The sequence below is a fragment of the Pelodiscus sinensis genome, chromosome 16 (genome assembly GCF_049634645.1).
Source record: "Pelodiscus sinensis isolate JC-2024 chromosome 16, ASM4963464v1, whole genome shotgun sequence".
Taxonomy (NCBI): Eukaryota; Metazoa; Chordata; order Testudines; family Trionychidae; genus Pelodiscus; species Pelodiscus sinensis.
In genome coordinates, this window is record NC_134726.1 from 2,125,508 (window position 1) to 2,139,076 (window position 13,569).

General features: G+C 59.3%; 1 protein-coding gene across 1 annotated transcript in view; it reads right to left on the bottom strand.

Annotated features, from left to right (window-relative positions):
• Positions 1-1,433: 1,433 nt before the first annotated feature.
• Positions 1,434-13,569, bottom strand: part of RAB40C (RAB40C, member RAS oncogene family) — a 49,535-nt gene continuing 37,399 nt past the window's right edge. Inside the window, exons 5-7 of the mRNA XM_075899040.1 lie at positions 6,884-6,961; positions 5,198-5,420; positions 1,434-4,036 (exon numbers count right to left, since the gene is read on the bottom strand). Coding sequence (XP_075755155.1) covers positions 3,756-4,036; positions 5,198-5,420; positions 6,884-6,961 — 582 coding nt within the window. The 3' untranslated portion in view covers positions 1,434-3,755. The remainder of the gene's footprint in view (positions 4,037-5,197; positions 5,421-6,883; positions 6,962-13,569) is intronic.

Below are 13,569 nucleotides of genomic sequence, written 5' to 3' on the forward strand. Positions count from 1 at the left end.
CACAGACCCAGCAGCTATTTCCTCTGCTGTTTGATCTGAGCTCCAGCTACTCCTGCCCTGCCCGGCGGCCGGGGGGCAGAGGTGCCTGACCTGACGCCCCCCCAGCCCCTGGGCCGAGCTCCGGCTCCAGACCGGGGGACGCTCCCGGGGGGCTGGCGGGAGTGGAGCAGAGCAGATGCGCGAGAGGCCCGGACTGAGCCGCAGGGCACTAGCCAGGGGGATGTGGGGCTTGCCGGCAGATTGCCGGGGCACCGTGGGCCTGCCGCCCAGGGCCCTGTCACCCCGACAGCGAGGCGCCAGCTGGCTTCGAGCCTGGCGGGTGGGCTGGGGCGTCACTGGCACGTCTCCCTCCGCGCAGGAGCGGACGCTGGGTTAAACGAAAAGTGATTCTCACCCGGCGCCGGGGCAGCTAAGTGCTAGAGAGGCCCCGTCCTGATCAGTTCATCCTGGGCCTCCCGCCGCTCCTTCCCCACCTGAAATCACACAAGCCCTTTGTTCGGGCTCCTGGGGGGAGACAGCACAGGGCCCTTAACGCACCTGCCTGGAAAACAAGAGGCATGTCTGCGCCCTCGGCCTGCCCCCACCATGGGGGTTCTCCAGGCTTCAGCCGTGCTCTGGTTTCCCGCCGCCAGCCCGGCAAGCTGCTAAAACAAGCCTGGCCAAGGGTTCAGAGTGGAAACGCGACCCCAGAGAGGCGGGGAGGGGAGGAGGAAGGCCACAGGAGCACCCGGGTCCCTGCTGCCTTAGGGGTGATGGAGGAAGGGTCAGGCCGAGACACGCTGTTCCTCTCCCCGACAGCGAGAGCCTCATCCCATGGCCACCATGGGCCACTGTTCTAGCTGGGCCCAGGCAGGCCTGCAAGGTTTGTGGGGACGGCAAACCGCAGAAAGTGGAGCCAAGACACAGCTTGCTTCTGAAACCCCCTCGCCGAGGGCCAGAGCCTGCTCTCCTCCCAGCAGCCAGGAAGCCTGAGTCGGGGGAGCGGCCCCAGGCCCACGCTGGCGGCAGGGCAGGTCTCCATCTGGGAGTCTCGCACTGGTGGCCCGCAACCGACCGCCGCCCAGGGAGTTTCCCCTACTTGCAAGCAGTGGGGGTCAGAGCTTCTCCAGGCTCCAGAGCCACAAAGGGGCGGCAGAGCTGCGGGAATTCGCTCGCCAGGCTCAGGAGAGTCCACGTTGCTCTTCAAGCACCAGCCCCATGGCCCACGCCCACGGGAGAATCCGCTGCCAGCGCCACCAGGGAGCTTTGGAGAGCGGGGGAATGCGAGCAGGACCCTGGAGGTCAAACCACCGAGAAAGGACAGAGTCTCCCGGGTTTTGGGCAATCCGGGGAGCACGTTGCCAGCCCCCGTGAGCCCTGCCGCAGCCCACGCCCACCCCAGGCCAGGCCAAGGCAGCAGCCCCGCGCCGCACAGACTGGCCACACCCAGCACCGTAGTTTAAAACAACCAAAGACTTTAATTTATATAAAACGGTTGAACCACAGACTGTACAAAGGGAACAGAGTCCCAAGTGACATTGGAATGGTCCGAGTGTCAGACAGCAGCTAAAGACTAGTGTTGAGATCGGATGCCGCAACCGCTTTCTTTCCAAGGAAGAAAACAAGAGGCGTTTGAACAGCACACGTGCCAGGTCCGGGAGAACTTTCCTGTTGGGCAGGAGTTGCCGAGGCTCTACAGGGGAAACCTGACGGGGCGAGGGTTTCATTTACAGGGGACACCCATCCACAGGTAGTTAAGTGTTTCTAGACATGCAGCATCTTTTCTTCCCTAGAACGACGTCTTCCGTCTCCTCCCCACCCCACTGTGGGTTCGTTAATTGTGGGAGCCCCTCAAAAGTAACGGTCTAATGGAAACCAAATTCCTTCGAGGGCTGCTCCCGAGGTCATTCTACAGGGCGGGGTAGTGGTGCGGTTGCCTCCTGTCACCTGTTAGCCATCTGTCCCTGGGCGGCCTGGCAGCGGCTGCTCCCTGCGCAGGGATACGGAGCAGCGGGTGTGCCACGGAGCGGCTCTAGAAATCCCCGGGCCTCCCGTGACAGCACTGAGCCTGGCTGCAGCTCCGGTTCTTAGTGTGAATCATGGCCACAAGACGTTCCCTTCTCCCGCATTGGCGCTTGGCTGGCAGGGCTCCTGCCCACCAGCTGGGCGAGGGGTGGTGTTCTCTGGGGTGTGGCGCGATGGGAGAACCTGGCAGAGGGCTGCTGCGGGAGGAGCGCTGCCCGTTCCCTGCCACCCGCCTTAGTTGCAGCTTGACCAGAGTGGGCGGTCAGCCGGCAGCAGCCTCATCCTGCCCACGTACCAAGCTGCGTCAGGGTGGCAGCCTCGGGCTGGCCTTGCTGATGGGCGACGGGCTGCGAGCGCGCGGGTGGGCAGGCGCCAGCGTCAGTTTCCTAAGCAAGGAGGCAGAACAGAGCAACCCAAGGCAGCTCAGACAATCCCAAAAGCCCCGGGAAAACTCCTGCCTGGGGGCCCCAAGAGCCAGCCACCACACCGCAGTGTCCCCCCGGACCAAGCTCCCACCCACAGCCAGCGGCCTCTCCAGCTTGAGGACTGGGCACGGCGTCTGGGAGCAGAGGGGAAAGCTGGAAGCCCCGTTGCTACGGGGCCAAGGAGAGGACGCTGCTGCGAGATGCGACTGACTGCACGCCTCCCCCACGCATGCAGCTCACTCGAGAGGCCGCCCAACCCCTCGGGGCCAGAAAACCAGCCCAACCTGCGCGCTCCAGCGCAAGCAGCGCACCCCCCACAGCCAGCTGGCCCTTGGAAAGAGGACATGGCTATCCATAGGGGGAGGAATGGCCCTGGCTTCAGGGACAGCTCAAAGTGCCCCTGCTCTTGGGGGCCCAGGAGGGTGCGTGGGAGGAGGTGACAGCAGCACTGGAGCTGGGGGAAGGAGCAACGAGCCGGGGAGGAAAGCTTGGGACTGCAGACCCAGCAGAAGCGTTTCCTCCCAGGCCAGCCCTGCCCCGCAACCCTGCCAGGTCATGGGAACACAGACACGGGCCCAGCTGCCTTTGGGGGCCTAAGACCTGGTGGGACTGAGGCTGCTGGCCAGGGCAGCCCCCAGCTGCAATGCTGTTGGGAGTTTGGTTCCAGAGTGCAGGCAGGCTCTGGCGTGGGGCACACGCCCCGCTGGCTCCTTTCGCACGCCCAGTATTAAAACACCCCCCAGAGCAGGCCCGTGCAGCTGTCGGCACAGTCCCCGCAAGAGATTCACCCTAAGACCCCCGCCCCCTTCGCTGGGGCCCTGCTCCTATTTACATGGCCACAGAACATTGGCCCCGACTGCTCCTTAAACCCCCCCGCTTTAAAACAGGCAGCCCCTGGCGCAGCATCTGTAGATAAATAAGTGGAGACGGCCGCAGGCGGCTTCCTTCCGACTCCAAGCAGCCGGCCTCGGCCTCTTGGCCATGGCAAGCCAACGCCATCATCTGACGCCCCACTGCACCTGCCGACGGCCACGGTTCACTATGGCACCCGCAGCCCCTCGGGGAGCCAAGAGCCACGGCTGCAGCGCAGACCCCTTTTCCCCCCACGCCTCTGATCTTCCCTAAATCCCTGCCTCCGCCAGGGCGTCCCTCCCCCAAGCCGGCAGCTGCCGAGGTTCCCAGCCGGGCAGAGGAGAAGCCCACAGCTTTCCTCCAGGCTCCCACGGCGCCAGCTGGGGGGGACCCCGGCGATCCGTGGGCCGTGCACGCCCTCCGAGGCACCGCCCCGCCCCCAGGGTCCCGTGCGCAAAGAGCGGGCCCGCCTGGCTACGAGATCTTGCAGTTGTTGCGGGAGCAGTTCTGGGGCGGGCTCTGGGGCGGGCGGATGGACTTGGATCTCTTCAGGCTGTTGCCTTTGCTGCTGCTCCCGCCCCCGCTGCTGGCCACGGAGTACGACCGGCCGTGCATCATCACCGCGTTCATGCCGTTGGCCATGGAGAAGGATTTCAGGTGGCTCTTGATGGTGACGGGCAGCGGCAGCTTGTCGATGAGGTGCACCGGGGTGCAGGACACGATCGCACGGCAGCAGAGGTCCTGTAGGCTGAACACTGGCGGGAGAGCAAGAACACTGCACGGTCAGAGGGCAGGCGCCCCCAAGGAGAGGGCTTCCCCCGCTGCCCATCTTGCCTTCCCGGCACCTCACCCGCCTCCCAGCGAGGGAGACACCGGCAGCGGCAACAGGCGCCGCGGCTCCCCTCGGAGCTCTGCCTCCCGCGGCGCAGAACTAGCCCTGCCCCTGCCTCCACCCCAACGTACAAAGGGCAGAGCACATGCCCGCATGGGCCGTGTTCTATCTGTACCGGCCCCTGTCTGTCTGATCCCTGCCCCCGTGCCCAGCCCCTTGCTCCCTGGCAGGTGACGGCCGGCGCGGGTTTCCCTTGCAGCTGGCCATGTGGGGCCTGCTCCCATTTCTGGATGAGCCTGCCACGCCTCGCTGCGGCACTGCGCAGGGGCACGAGCTGGAGACCCTGCCCGGGACGTTCAGGCTGGAGGTGCAGCGCTCCCCGCTGAATCCGGCTTGCAGGGCAACAGAGCAACCAGACCAGCTGCGTCTTACCTGGAGCCAGCGGAGAGCACTGGCCCCAGGACCCTGCCCCGCAGAGCGAGGGGTCCGGCTGCAGCGGCATCGCGTGCTGCCTCCAATGGGACTTGGGCTGAACCCCTCGTACGCCCCCGAGCCGCCCAGTGCCTCTCAGAGCGGGGCCTGGGTGTCACCTAGGCAGAGGACTCTGCCATCCCTTCCGGCAGCACTCGGGGCCAGCCCACGCTCGGACAGCCCTGCCTGCAGGAGGAAACGAGCCCGCCCAAAGGGGCAGATGGCCTCCTTCCTCCCCGCCACCTCCACGGCGGCGCCCCGGCACTGCAGCCGCCCCGAGGCAGGCAGAGGGCGGAACCAGCCTCTCCTGGAGCCAAGTGTCCCTTCTCCCCCAGCCTGACATCGAAGGCCTGAGCTCAGGGACCTGCCACCCTGCGCCCCAGGCCAACCGAGGAGCCTCCCCTAGAGCACACGCGGAGCAGCGCGCCCCTAGCACGGGGGTCCAGGCCTGGCTAACTCATGCCTTCCCCGGGGGAGCTGGCACTAGTGGGCCACCACCAGGCAAAGGGAGAGGGCGTTTTCCCAGCTCCCCGAGGTCCTTTGCGCCTGACCTGGGCGGAGCTCCCCAGATGTTGCCTCCAGCGCCCAGCCCGCCCACGGGCGCCACACTCACCCCGGTTAGGCCTCCAGATCTTCTCCATGCCGTGCCGCATGAGCACGATGCGCGACAGCTCGGTGAAGGACTCGGTCACGTTGAAGTTGCACAGCGGGCTGACCTCGAAGAAGGTCATGCAGTTCTTCTCCGCGTAGGAGCGGGCCTGCTCCGTGGGCACCTGCCGCTTGAAGGCCAGGTGAAGCCTGTTCCCGACCAAAATCCGGGGGACACCTGGAGCATGCTTCAAAGAACATGGGCCATGCTGAGACCGGGGCGGCAGAACCACGGCACGCCCCGGACGACGGCCGCCACGCGGGCTGCTTAGCGGGCAGTGGCCAGGGGCGCCGCCCCGCTGGGAGCGACCACTGCGATACAGACGCAGCGACCCCTCCAGACCCTTCCACTCGGGGGTTTGCAGGGCACCACCCCACATCCCTGGCCCCACAGCTCAGCTGTGCTGCCGCCCTGCTTTTGGCCGGGCAGACGTGGCTTTTGCGTTCTGACAGGCTGACCTTCCCCATCCCAGCCCCGGCCACAAACCAGGGAATTGGCCAGGCCTACGGAGGGCAGTGCCGGTCCCTCCGCTGATGCTCCTGGACACGGGGCCCCAGCGCTGCCCCTCTTCCCCTGAGCATGCCCTGCACTCGGCCTCTGCCAACCAGCACGGGGGCGCCAGGCGCTCTGCGGGCAGGGCAGGGCAGGGCCGCTGGCGTATGGGGGAAGGGCAGATGGCGCTAGATTTCCCCACCTGGCTCCAGCCCTAGAGCAGCCACAGGGCTGCGCACAAAGCCGGAGCAGGCCACCCTGGACCACTGAGGTCCGAGCCGTACTTGGGAGTCCCCCTCCCCCCTGCGGTCTGTATTCGCAGGGGTGGCTGTGCTGCTCCCAGGACTAGAGGCAAGGGAAGGGAGGGGAAAGGATCTCTTATGGAAAGGGGAAGCTCCCATGCTTCACAGAGCTCCCATCAGGCCTGGGGAAGGCACCCGAAACGGCTGGGGCAGACGGAAGGCATGAGGGGTTCCTGTGGGCTGGGGAAGAGGTTAGCAGGCAGTAGGGGCGGTACAAGTGGCTGTAAGAGCCACAAGACCAGTGTCTAGCAGAGCGCCTTTGGCTCACGACAGGCCGTAGCGTCCCTCCTGCCCGCTAACCCTCAGGGGCCCTTTCAAGAGGCCTCCTCCAGCCTTCGTGAATCTGTCCCGACTTTGCTTGCCTTCCCCAGACCTGAAGAGCCTCTGTGGGGCTAACCAGCGTGACGGGAGAATTCAGCGACCTTGCTCCCGGGGCGCTGGATTGCCTAGGCCAGGGCCAGACCCCGCCCATGGGCGCAGGTTGTGCCTTTCCTGAAGCACGACAGCCGTCCCGTGGCAGCGTCACAGCAGACAAGCCACAGACGCTCTGGGGGCCGCGCCCAGACCTGAAGAGCTTTGGGGATGTCAAAAGCGGGTCCATTCCGCCAACTGAAGTGGGCCCCTAGAAGGGCCCATTACATCCCCTCGACTGTGTGTGATCTCTGCCTCCCAGCATGCGCCGGGGGGGGGGGGGGGGGGGGGGGCAGTGAAACCAGATGTGCCAGCATCCCAGGAGAACTGCCCTGTTTACGGCATGCGGATACCAGAAGCTGCAGCTTTTATCACGCCCTGGCATGGCCAGGCCCTGGCATGGCCGGCGCTGCACACACAGCCCGAACAAGCTGCAGTCTCTTACCTCGTCTATTTCCTTTATCCAGCGGTCTATCCCATCGAAGGACCAGCGGTTAGTGATGTCATACACCAAGAGAATCCCCTGTGTGGAAACCAACAGGAGCCTGGTGAATTTCACGCCATGCAAGCAGGGAGAGGAGCTGGAGAATCCCCAGTTTTGCAACTGAACGAAACTGGCACTCAGCACAAGAGGCTGAACAGTTTACCTTGGGCCCCGGAGACACTGCCCTGGGACAGTCAACCTGCTCTGGCTCGCTCATCAGGCCTCAGCAGCCTGGCACGACCGAGGGCGGATGGACACGGAGGGTCTGACACTGCGGAGACCAGATTTTCCAGGAACACTCCTGCTATTTGGGGATTTTTCCTCATTCAGGCACCTATTACCCCCACCCTCATCCCAGCCTCTCTCTGGCTACGTTTACAAGACGAGCAGTGGAGGGGCGGGGCGGGGCGCTGCCCGGTAGCACGGAAATGGAGTATCTCAAGCAGGAGCCAGGCTGTTCACACTCACACTAAGTGCACTTGGAGAGGCTGCCGCAGAGCTGACGGGCCCAGCCCAGCCCATCTAGCACGCGGCCTGCACTGGTTTGCCAAGGAGGGCTCCCTCTTCGGCCAGCTCCTTTCAGTGAAGGCACCTTTATACTGGCAGGTATTCACCAACCGGGGACGCGAGGGGGCGGCCATCCCGCCCCGTGGAAGCGCCCCAGGAACTGCCACTTGTGCACAACCGAGCACTCTTCCGGCTGCATCCCCGGGGACACGTCGGGCCACTGCCGAGGTGACTAGTGCAGGGGTCACGGACACGCTCCCCGTCTCGGGCTTCTGGCTGCTGAAGGCTCTTGGCTACCGTGACTCCGAGGTGACTGCCAGTGCCCACGCCAAAGGCATTGCTTTGCCCGGGGACTGCGCCAGAGACGGGAACTAAGGCACACGTGGGTAAGCGACTACAAGCCCGAGGGCGCTCTCACCAGTGCTAGTGCGAACACCAGGCAGAGTTCCCCATAAAGCTTCCTCAAACCAGGCAGCGGGGTGGGGGTGTGAGCAGTCAACAACTGCTCTTTTACAACCCTAAAATGGACCGCTGGTTTCAACAGGAAGACAGTTACTACACCCTTTCCTGGAGCGCTCTAGCTCAGGCCTTGCCCCGAAGCTGCAACACAAGAAAGTGGAGAAGGTGGGAGAGAGAAACACGACTGCAGAGATGGGAGAGAAGGCGCCTTTGGTGAGAACCCTTGGGAATACACACTGAGCAGCCTCCAGCTACTTCTGAAGATGCAAAGGGCCAGGCTACACATCTGGGCCGAAGCCTCACTCTTTGCAAGGTGTCCTGTTTACGTCTGGGTGCAGACAAGGCTGCCTAGTGGAGGGGAGAAGCAGCCAGCCATGGGAGATGCATCATCAAAAGGTAAAACGCAGTAGAGCCAAATGAGAGACGGGAATGCCTCCGAAGGTGGCCAGAAGGCAGACTCCCAGGCTGACCACAGGCAGCACCCTAGGTAGCCACTCGGGAACACACATCAGGGAGAGGAGGCCCCCCCCCCCACACACAGCCTGCTGCTTGCAATGGAACGACTAGCTAGATCGCTACCAGCCAGGCCGCTTGCGTGACACCACAACCATCAAAAAGCTGCCGGTTGCTAAGAGCTACCACCTCGCAGTTGCGAGATCACATTTCCCAGCCTGGGCTTTCATCTGGAAGCAATAACGTGATAGCTGCCAGGCACGTCCTGCCGTCTGAATGGCCACTACGACACGAGGCCGTAGCAACCCAGGGAAACACGGATGAACCCCTCCAGTCCCACGCTTTCCTGTCCTCCTGGCACCCAGCAACACGGCTGCCCTTTCAAAGCTCTTACAAGAAAGTGAGCAGCCATGTCCATGCTGCAGGATTCTGCTTAATGGGCAGCTAGTGCCTGAGTGCGGAGCTTTCCAACACTCCTACTGTGTTTGTTCTCTCCCCCCTCACCAAGGGCACTTGAATGAAAAGAGACAGTTCAAAGGTGACTGGCTCCTACAGCTCCACCGCTACTGTTGTAACGGGGCTGCAGAGGAACCTAGAGGGAGAGACTGGTCGAGTAGGGACAGATGAACCAGCCTTGCTCTGACACAGAGGCTCAGGGGGAAGGGGAAACCCCCAGCCTGGAGATAAATGGTCAGAGGCCAATGCGAGTGCAGAACAAGCAGGTCCAGGCGACAGTCTCTCCTCTTGCAGCAGGCACAGCGGAGCCAGCCAGCTCCAGGGTCGGAGTTCAAGGACAAATCAAAACAACCTGGCGGTGAGCCCGAAGGGAAAGTCTTGCGCAGCCTCCCCCCCGGATCCGTGCGCCACGCAGTGACGTTCCGAAGGCTGCCCTGACATTTCAGTCCCATCTAGTACCGAACCGACAGGACATTCCCACAGAGCAGGGGGCAACCGGGGCTACTGCATGAAGTCGGCAGCACAGGACTTACTGTACCCGGTGGGCCCCTCCTCCACTTACCCTTCCAGCACCCTGCTTCAGTGTCAATAGTTAAACAAAATCCCAGAGTGCACCAGAGCTGGGTGGGGGATTTTCCTGATTCTCCTGCCCTGCGAGAACACTCGGATTACATGGGAGTGAGGCCTGTGTGGACGTTCTAGCTAGGTCAGTGTTTGTACCATGCACTGCTGTGACTGTCCCCAGTCGTGTTATAAAGCAGATGCAGCATTATTCATCTTCCTTCTGCAGGAGTGCAGAGTACAAGGCAAAGAGATGCTGGGTGCAGCAGAGTGCATGTATTTTCACAATGGGCTTCCCTTTGAACAGGCGTCCACATGCTCTTGGGGGCAGGCAGGGAGAAGAGAGCCAGGGCCTGGCCAGTTTACTTCACTCTTCAATACCTCTCCAAGCAACTACAACTTCCTCTTCCTAGTCCTGATTGACACAGTCCAATAGCCCTGATCCATAATGTCTTTTGTCTTCTACAAAGCCTGCCCACGGCTCTTCATTAGTGTCCACTAAGGGGGAGTTTTCGTTGGCTGTAGAAAGGTGAGCATCTACCAAAAGCCCAGTGTGCAAAGCTCAGGTCATGAGAAAGCTACTGAAAATCAGACACCCTCTCTCTTACTTACCAACCCCACAATGAGACAAAACCTTGAATTTCTATCAAGGCACCTGAGAATTGCTTGGGAGTGTGAAAATAACAGGCACTGAGAGAGCGAGAGAGAGAGAGAGAGCGAGCGCACGTACATAGGGGCAGATGGGGGTAGAAAGGGTAAAAGAAGTTGATAGGAATTTTGCAAAATTGTTCAACTAAGGGTGAAAAAAAATCACTGTAGTTCTGTGGCCTTCTATGGAATCATCCACTAAAACAGAGGAGACAAACATTAAGATGCTCCCTAAGTAAACAACCAGGGTTTGGGGCTGTTTAGTGAGGGGGGGGGGGGGAGGATTCTTTCTTCATAAATCAAAGCAGCCAAGAGAGAGATTCACTCTTTCTTTCCTTCATAAAGGAAAAAGTGGGATTTTTTAAAAAGGTTAAACTGCAAACCAGTTAGACAGAAGACATGCAAGTGCCCTGTTTACTCCTGGACACAATTCCCTTAGCCAGTAATCCCGAGGCCTTGTTTGCCAAGAGCGCGTTTCTGATGGAGATATGCTGTGGGAGGGCAAGCGGGGAGCTGCGGCCCAAGATCTCCTTAAAGAGGAGTATTTTACATCAGCGCAATTCATCACCAAGGAAGATGGTGCCTAATTATCAGCAGGTTAATGAAAGATCAAGGCTCCACTTACTTTGACTTCAAGATATATTCCTCCACTGTCAGCACAGGGGTATATAAATCCATGCACACACGGACTGAATTTAGGTTACCAAGTGAAACCCACACATGCCCCAAAGTTAACTCTGCCACTATTCCCCCAGCGTGTGCGTTACGGTGGAGCGATTCCATGCACTTTCTGCACAGGGTGGATGGCACTGTCTGCGTAAGGCGCCTGGGTTTTTTTTTAAATCTTAATCTGTTGTTCTGACACCCTACAGGCCAAGCAGTGAGTTTGGAAGGTGCTTTGGAAACAGGCTTCGCTTGTTACACGCCCCTGCTTCACTCAATGTTCATTCGGAACCAAAAGTAGTGACACATGATGCACGCACCTGCAATCTGGGTTGGGATAGAGTGGGATAGACAATCCTAACTTATGGCATTTTCTCACTGAGCACCTCCCTTTTCCGTCTTCCAATCACACTAAATCCATCTGCACACCTCACAGAAACGTAACCCCCCTCACGCTGCTCCTGATGGCCAAGAGTGCGACGAACCCCATTTTGCAGATGAACAAACTGAGGCACAGGGAGGTTAAGTGACCCGTCCAAGGGCACACAGGAGGTGGCGGGAGCTGGACCCTGCTCCTCACTTTCACGGCTGGCCGTTAGCCACTAGCTCATCCTTCCTACCCGTCCTGCACAATCCACTCGCTCACCTTCACCTCAGCTAGAAGGCGGCTAGACTCCACCCTCCCCTGTCTCCACACCATCAGATGCACTCAGAAAATGAAGTTCTGCTTGGCTTTTTGGCACCATACAACGCCGAGAAAGAAAGAGCGGGCGTTTGTCTCTTGCCCTCTCTGTCAAGTGGAAGTTTCCATGTCATGTAGACGAGCAGGAAAAAGGAACAGTCTGTTACTGGACAGTAAAGCAGTGTCCATGCACATTGGTTTTTCAAGCATTTTAAACTGTGCTGAAGCTAAAGCGGATTTTCACTCCCCATCAAAAGGCATTTCTGCATTCCCAGAGGAGGCAGCAGGAAGCCCTGCAATGGCAGGGGATCAAAGTCCCATGGAGAGCTGCTGCCCCTGCATTAGCTAGAGGTGACTAGCTGGATAGCGGTGAAGAGCGAGGGTTTATGAAGACTGGACAGGGCGTTTGTTCTGGTGCCGATGCAATGCCTGTTATTTCTGCTATGGTGCTCGGACTATTTAATGAATGAGCCAACTGTGGCTTGAAAACCTGAGCTCCTGAGACTGAGACAAAGAGGACAAGTCGACCCTAGGAGGCTACATGATCGCAGAAGGGCTCTGCTTAGCCCCGGTGCATGCTATGTGGTAGGAGGATTGCCTGGAGTAGGATAGTGACCCAGAAAGCTGCTGGGAAGCAAGGCTTGGAAGGGCGCCCATCCTCCTCTCTAGCACACAAGCTGGGTAGAGAAACCCTCTGACCTGGAGGGCTGAAGGCACTGCCTGCAACCAAAGCAGTTCCACTGTGTCCTTTGCCCCCTCCTCTCACCTTGGCTTGACGCTGAGTGACTGATCACAGCAGATATACGGATTGTGTCAAACCAGCTGCAAGAGAAACAGCAAAAGGTGCCAACAATTCCAGTGTCCTACCAAATCCTGTTAACCCATCCACTGGGCAAACAGGCAATCCGGCAGAAATGTAGTTACTAGGCAGAGCTCAGCAATATTTTTATTGTGGTATGGCTGCAGCTTAGAGACTCCGATGCAGGCTGCCCATGGAATCATCTCAGAATGCATATTAAAAACGAACTGCGGACAGCTGTCTGGAACAATTCATGCGGCACATTCTTTGAACCTCTGTGTATTCCAGCCAACGCGAGTGGTGGCTAATCGGGTCTCCACAGTGTCTGTGGAAAGAAGTTTAGTTCCTGGCATCTGCGAAGGTGCTGAAAACTGCTCCTCCCCCAACCCAGAAGCTAATCGAGCCTTCAAAAAGCCATGAGTGCTGCAACGTTATTTACCCCCTACTACTTTTCTAACAACTGTATTCTTAGGAGAACTAGTTGTGAGCTTCAGGCAGAATGATTTACAGCAGACATGGACAAAAGATGAGAAGCCAAAGCGGTGTCTAGATTTCTGCCCCACTTTCAACACCGTGAAATATGCCATGTGTGCTCTAGGCAACACTTCAACAGTTAATGAAACACCATTAACAGCTGCACTGTAGTAAGTCATCGCTTGAATGCTGGGAATTATTTTTAATATACACTCATGCAAACAAAACAACTTCAGAGCCAAGATTTGCATTTGTAAAGGGCTGGTGAGTTCCCACCCCGCATAAGCAGGATCAGCTCTTCATAGGCAGCAGAGGGTCCCAGGAGAGCGTGACCCAGGCCGAGAGGCAGGTTAGGGTGCTTGGTTGCAGAAGGGAGGGGAAGATGGGCCCCCTGTTGACTGGCAGGCCCCACACTTGATCAGAATTCTGAAAGTTGAGCTAATCTAGCTGGTTTGTTCTTGGCGCTTAGGGCCCAGCTGAGTGCCTCAAGAGCCACAAGGGGTCACACGGATCTGGCAGGCTGGGCTGGACTGCACGACTGTCAGAGCTGTGAAAGTGCTCAAAGATCGCAGGCCCTTGCTCAAGGTGTTTGCTTTCAGCCTTGAGAAATGCTCTTACACGCACTAGGCTGCAAGCAAATTTCAAAACCAAATAGTCGTCTGCTGGCCCCAGGCAATCCCCTACAATCACAAGTGCAATGTGGATATCACCACACATCCTACAACTATTCAACACAGGGAGAGCATGGCAGTGATTGCTAACGGCACCTTGCAGGTTTACATGGAGCAGTCCAGAGGCATCGCATGCTTCATGCTGTGCTACTGCGGCTACTTCTCTGCTGGCCAAAGTCCATTTTCTTTAGTATGCAGTCTAGCAGGTAGAGTACAAAACTCGGGTGAGGGTGCATGTCTTGGGAGAAGGTGAGGGCGTAGTCCGGCGGGTGGA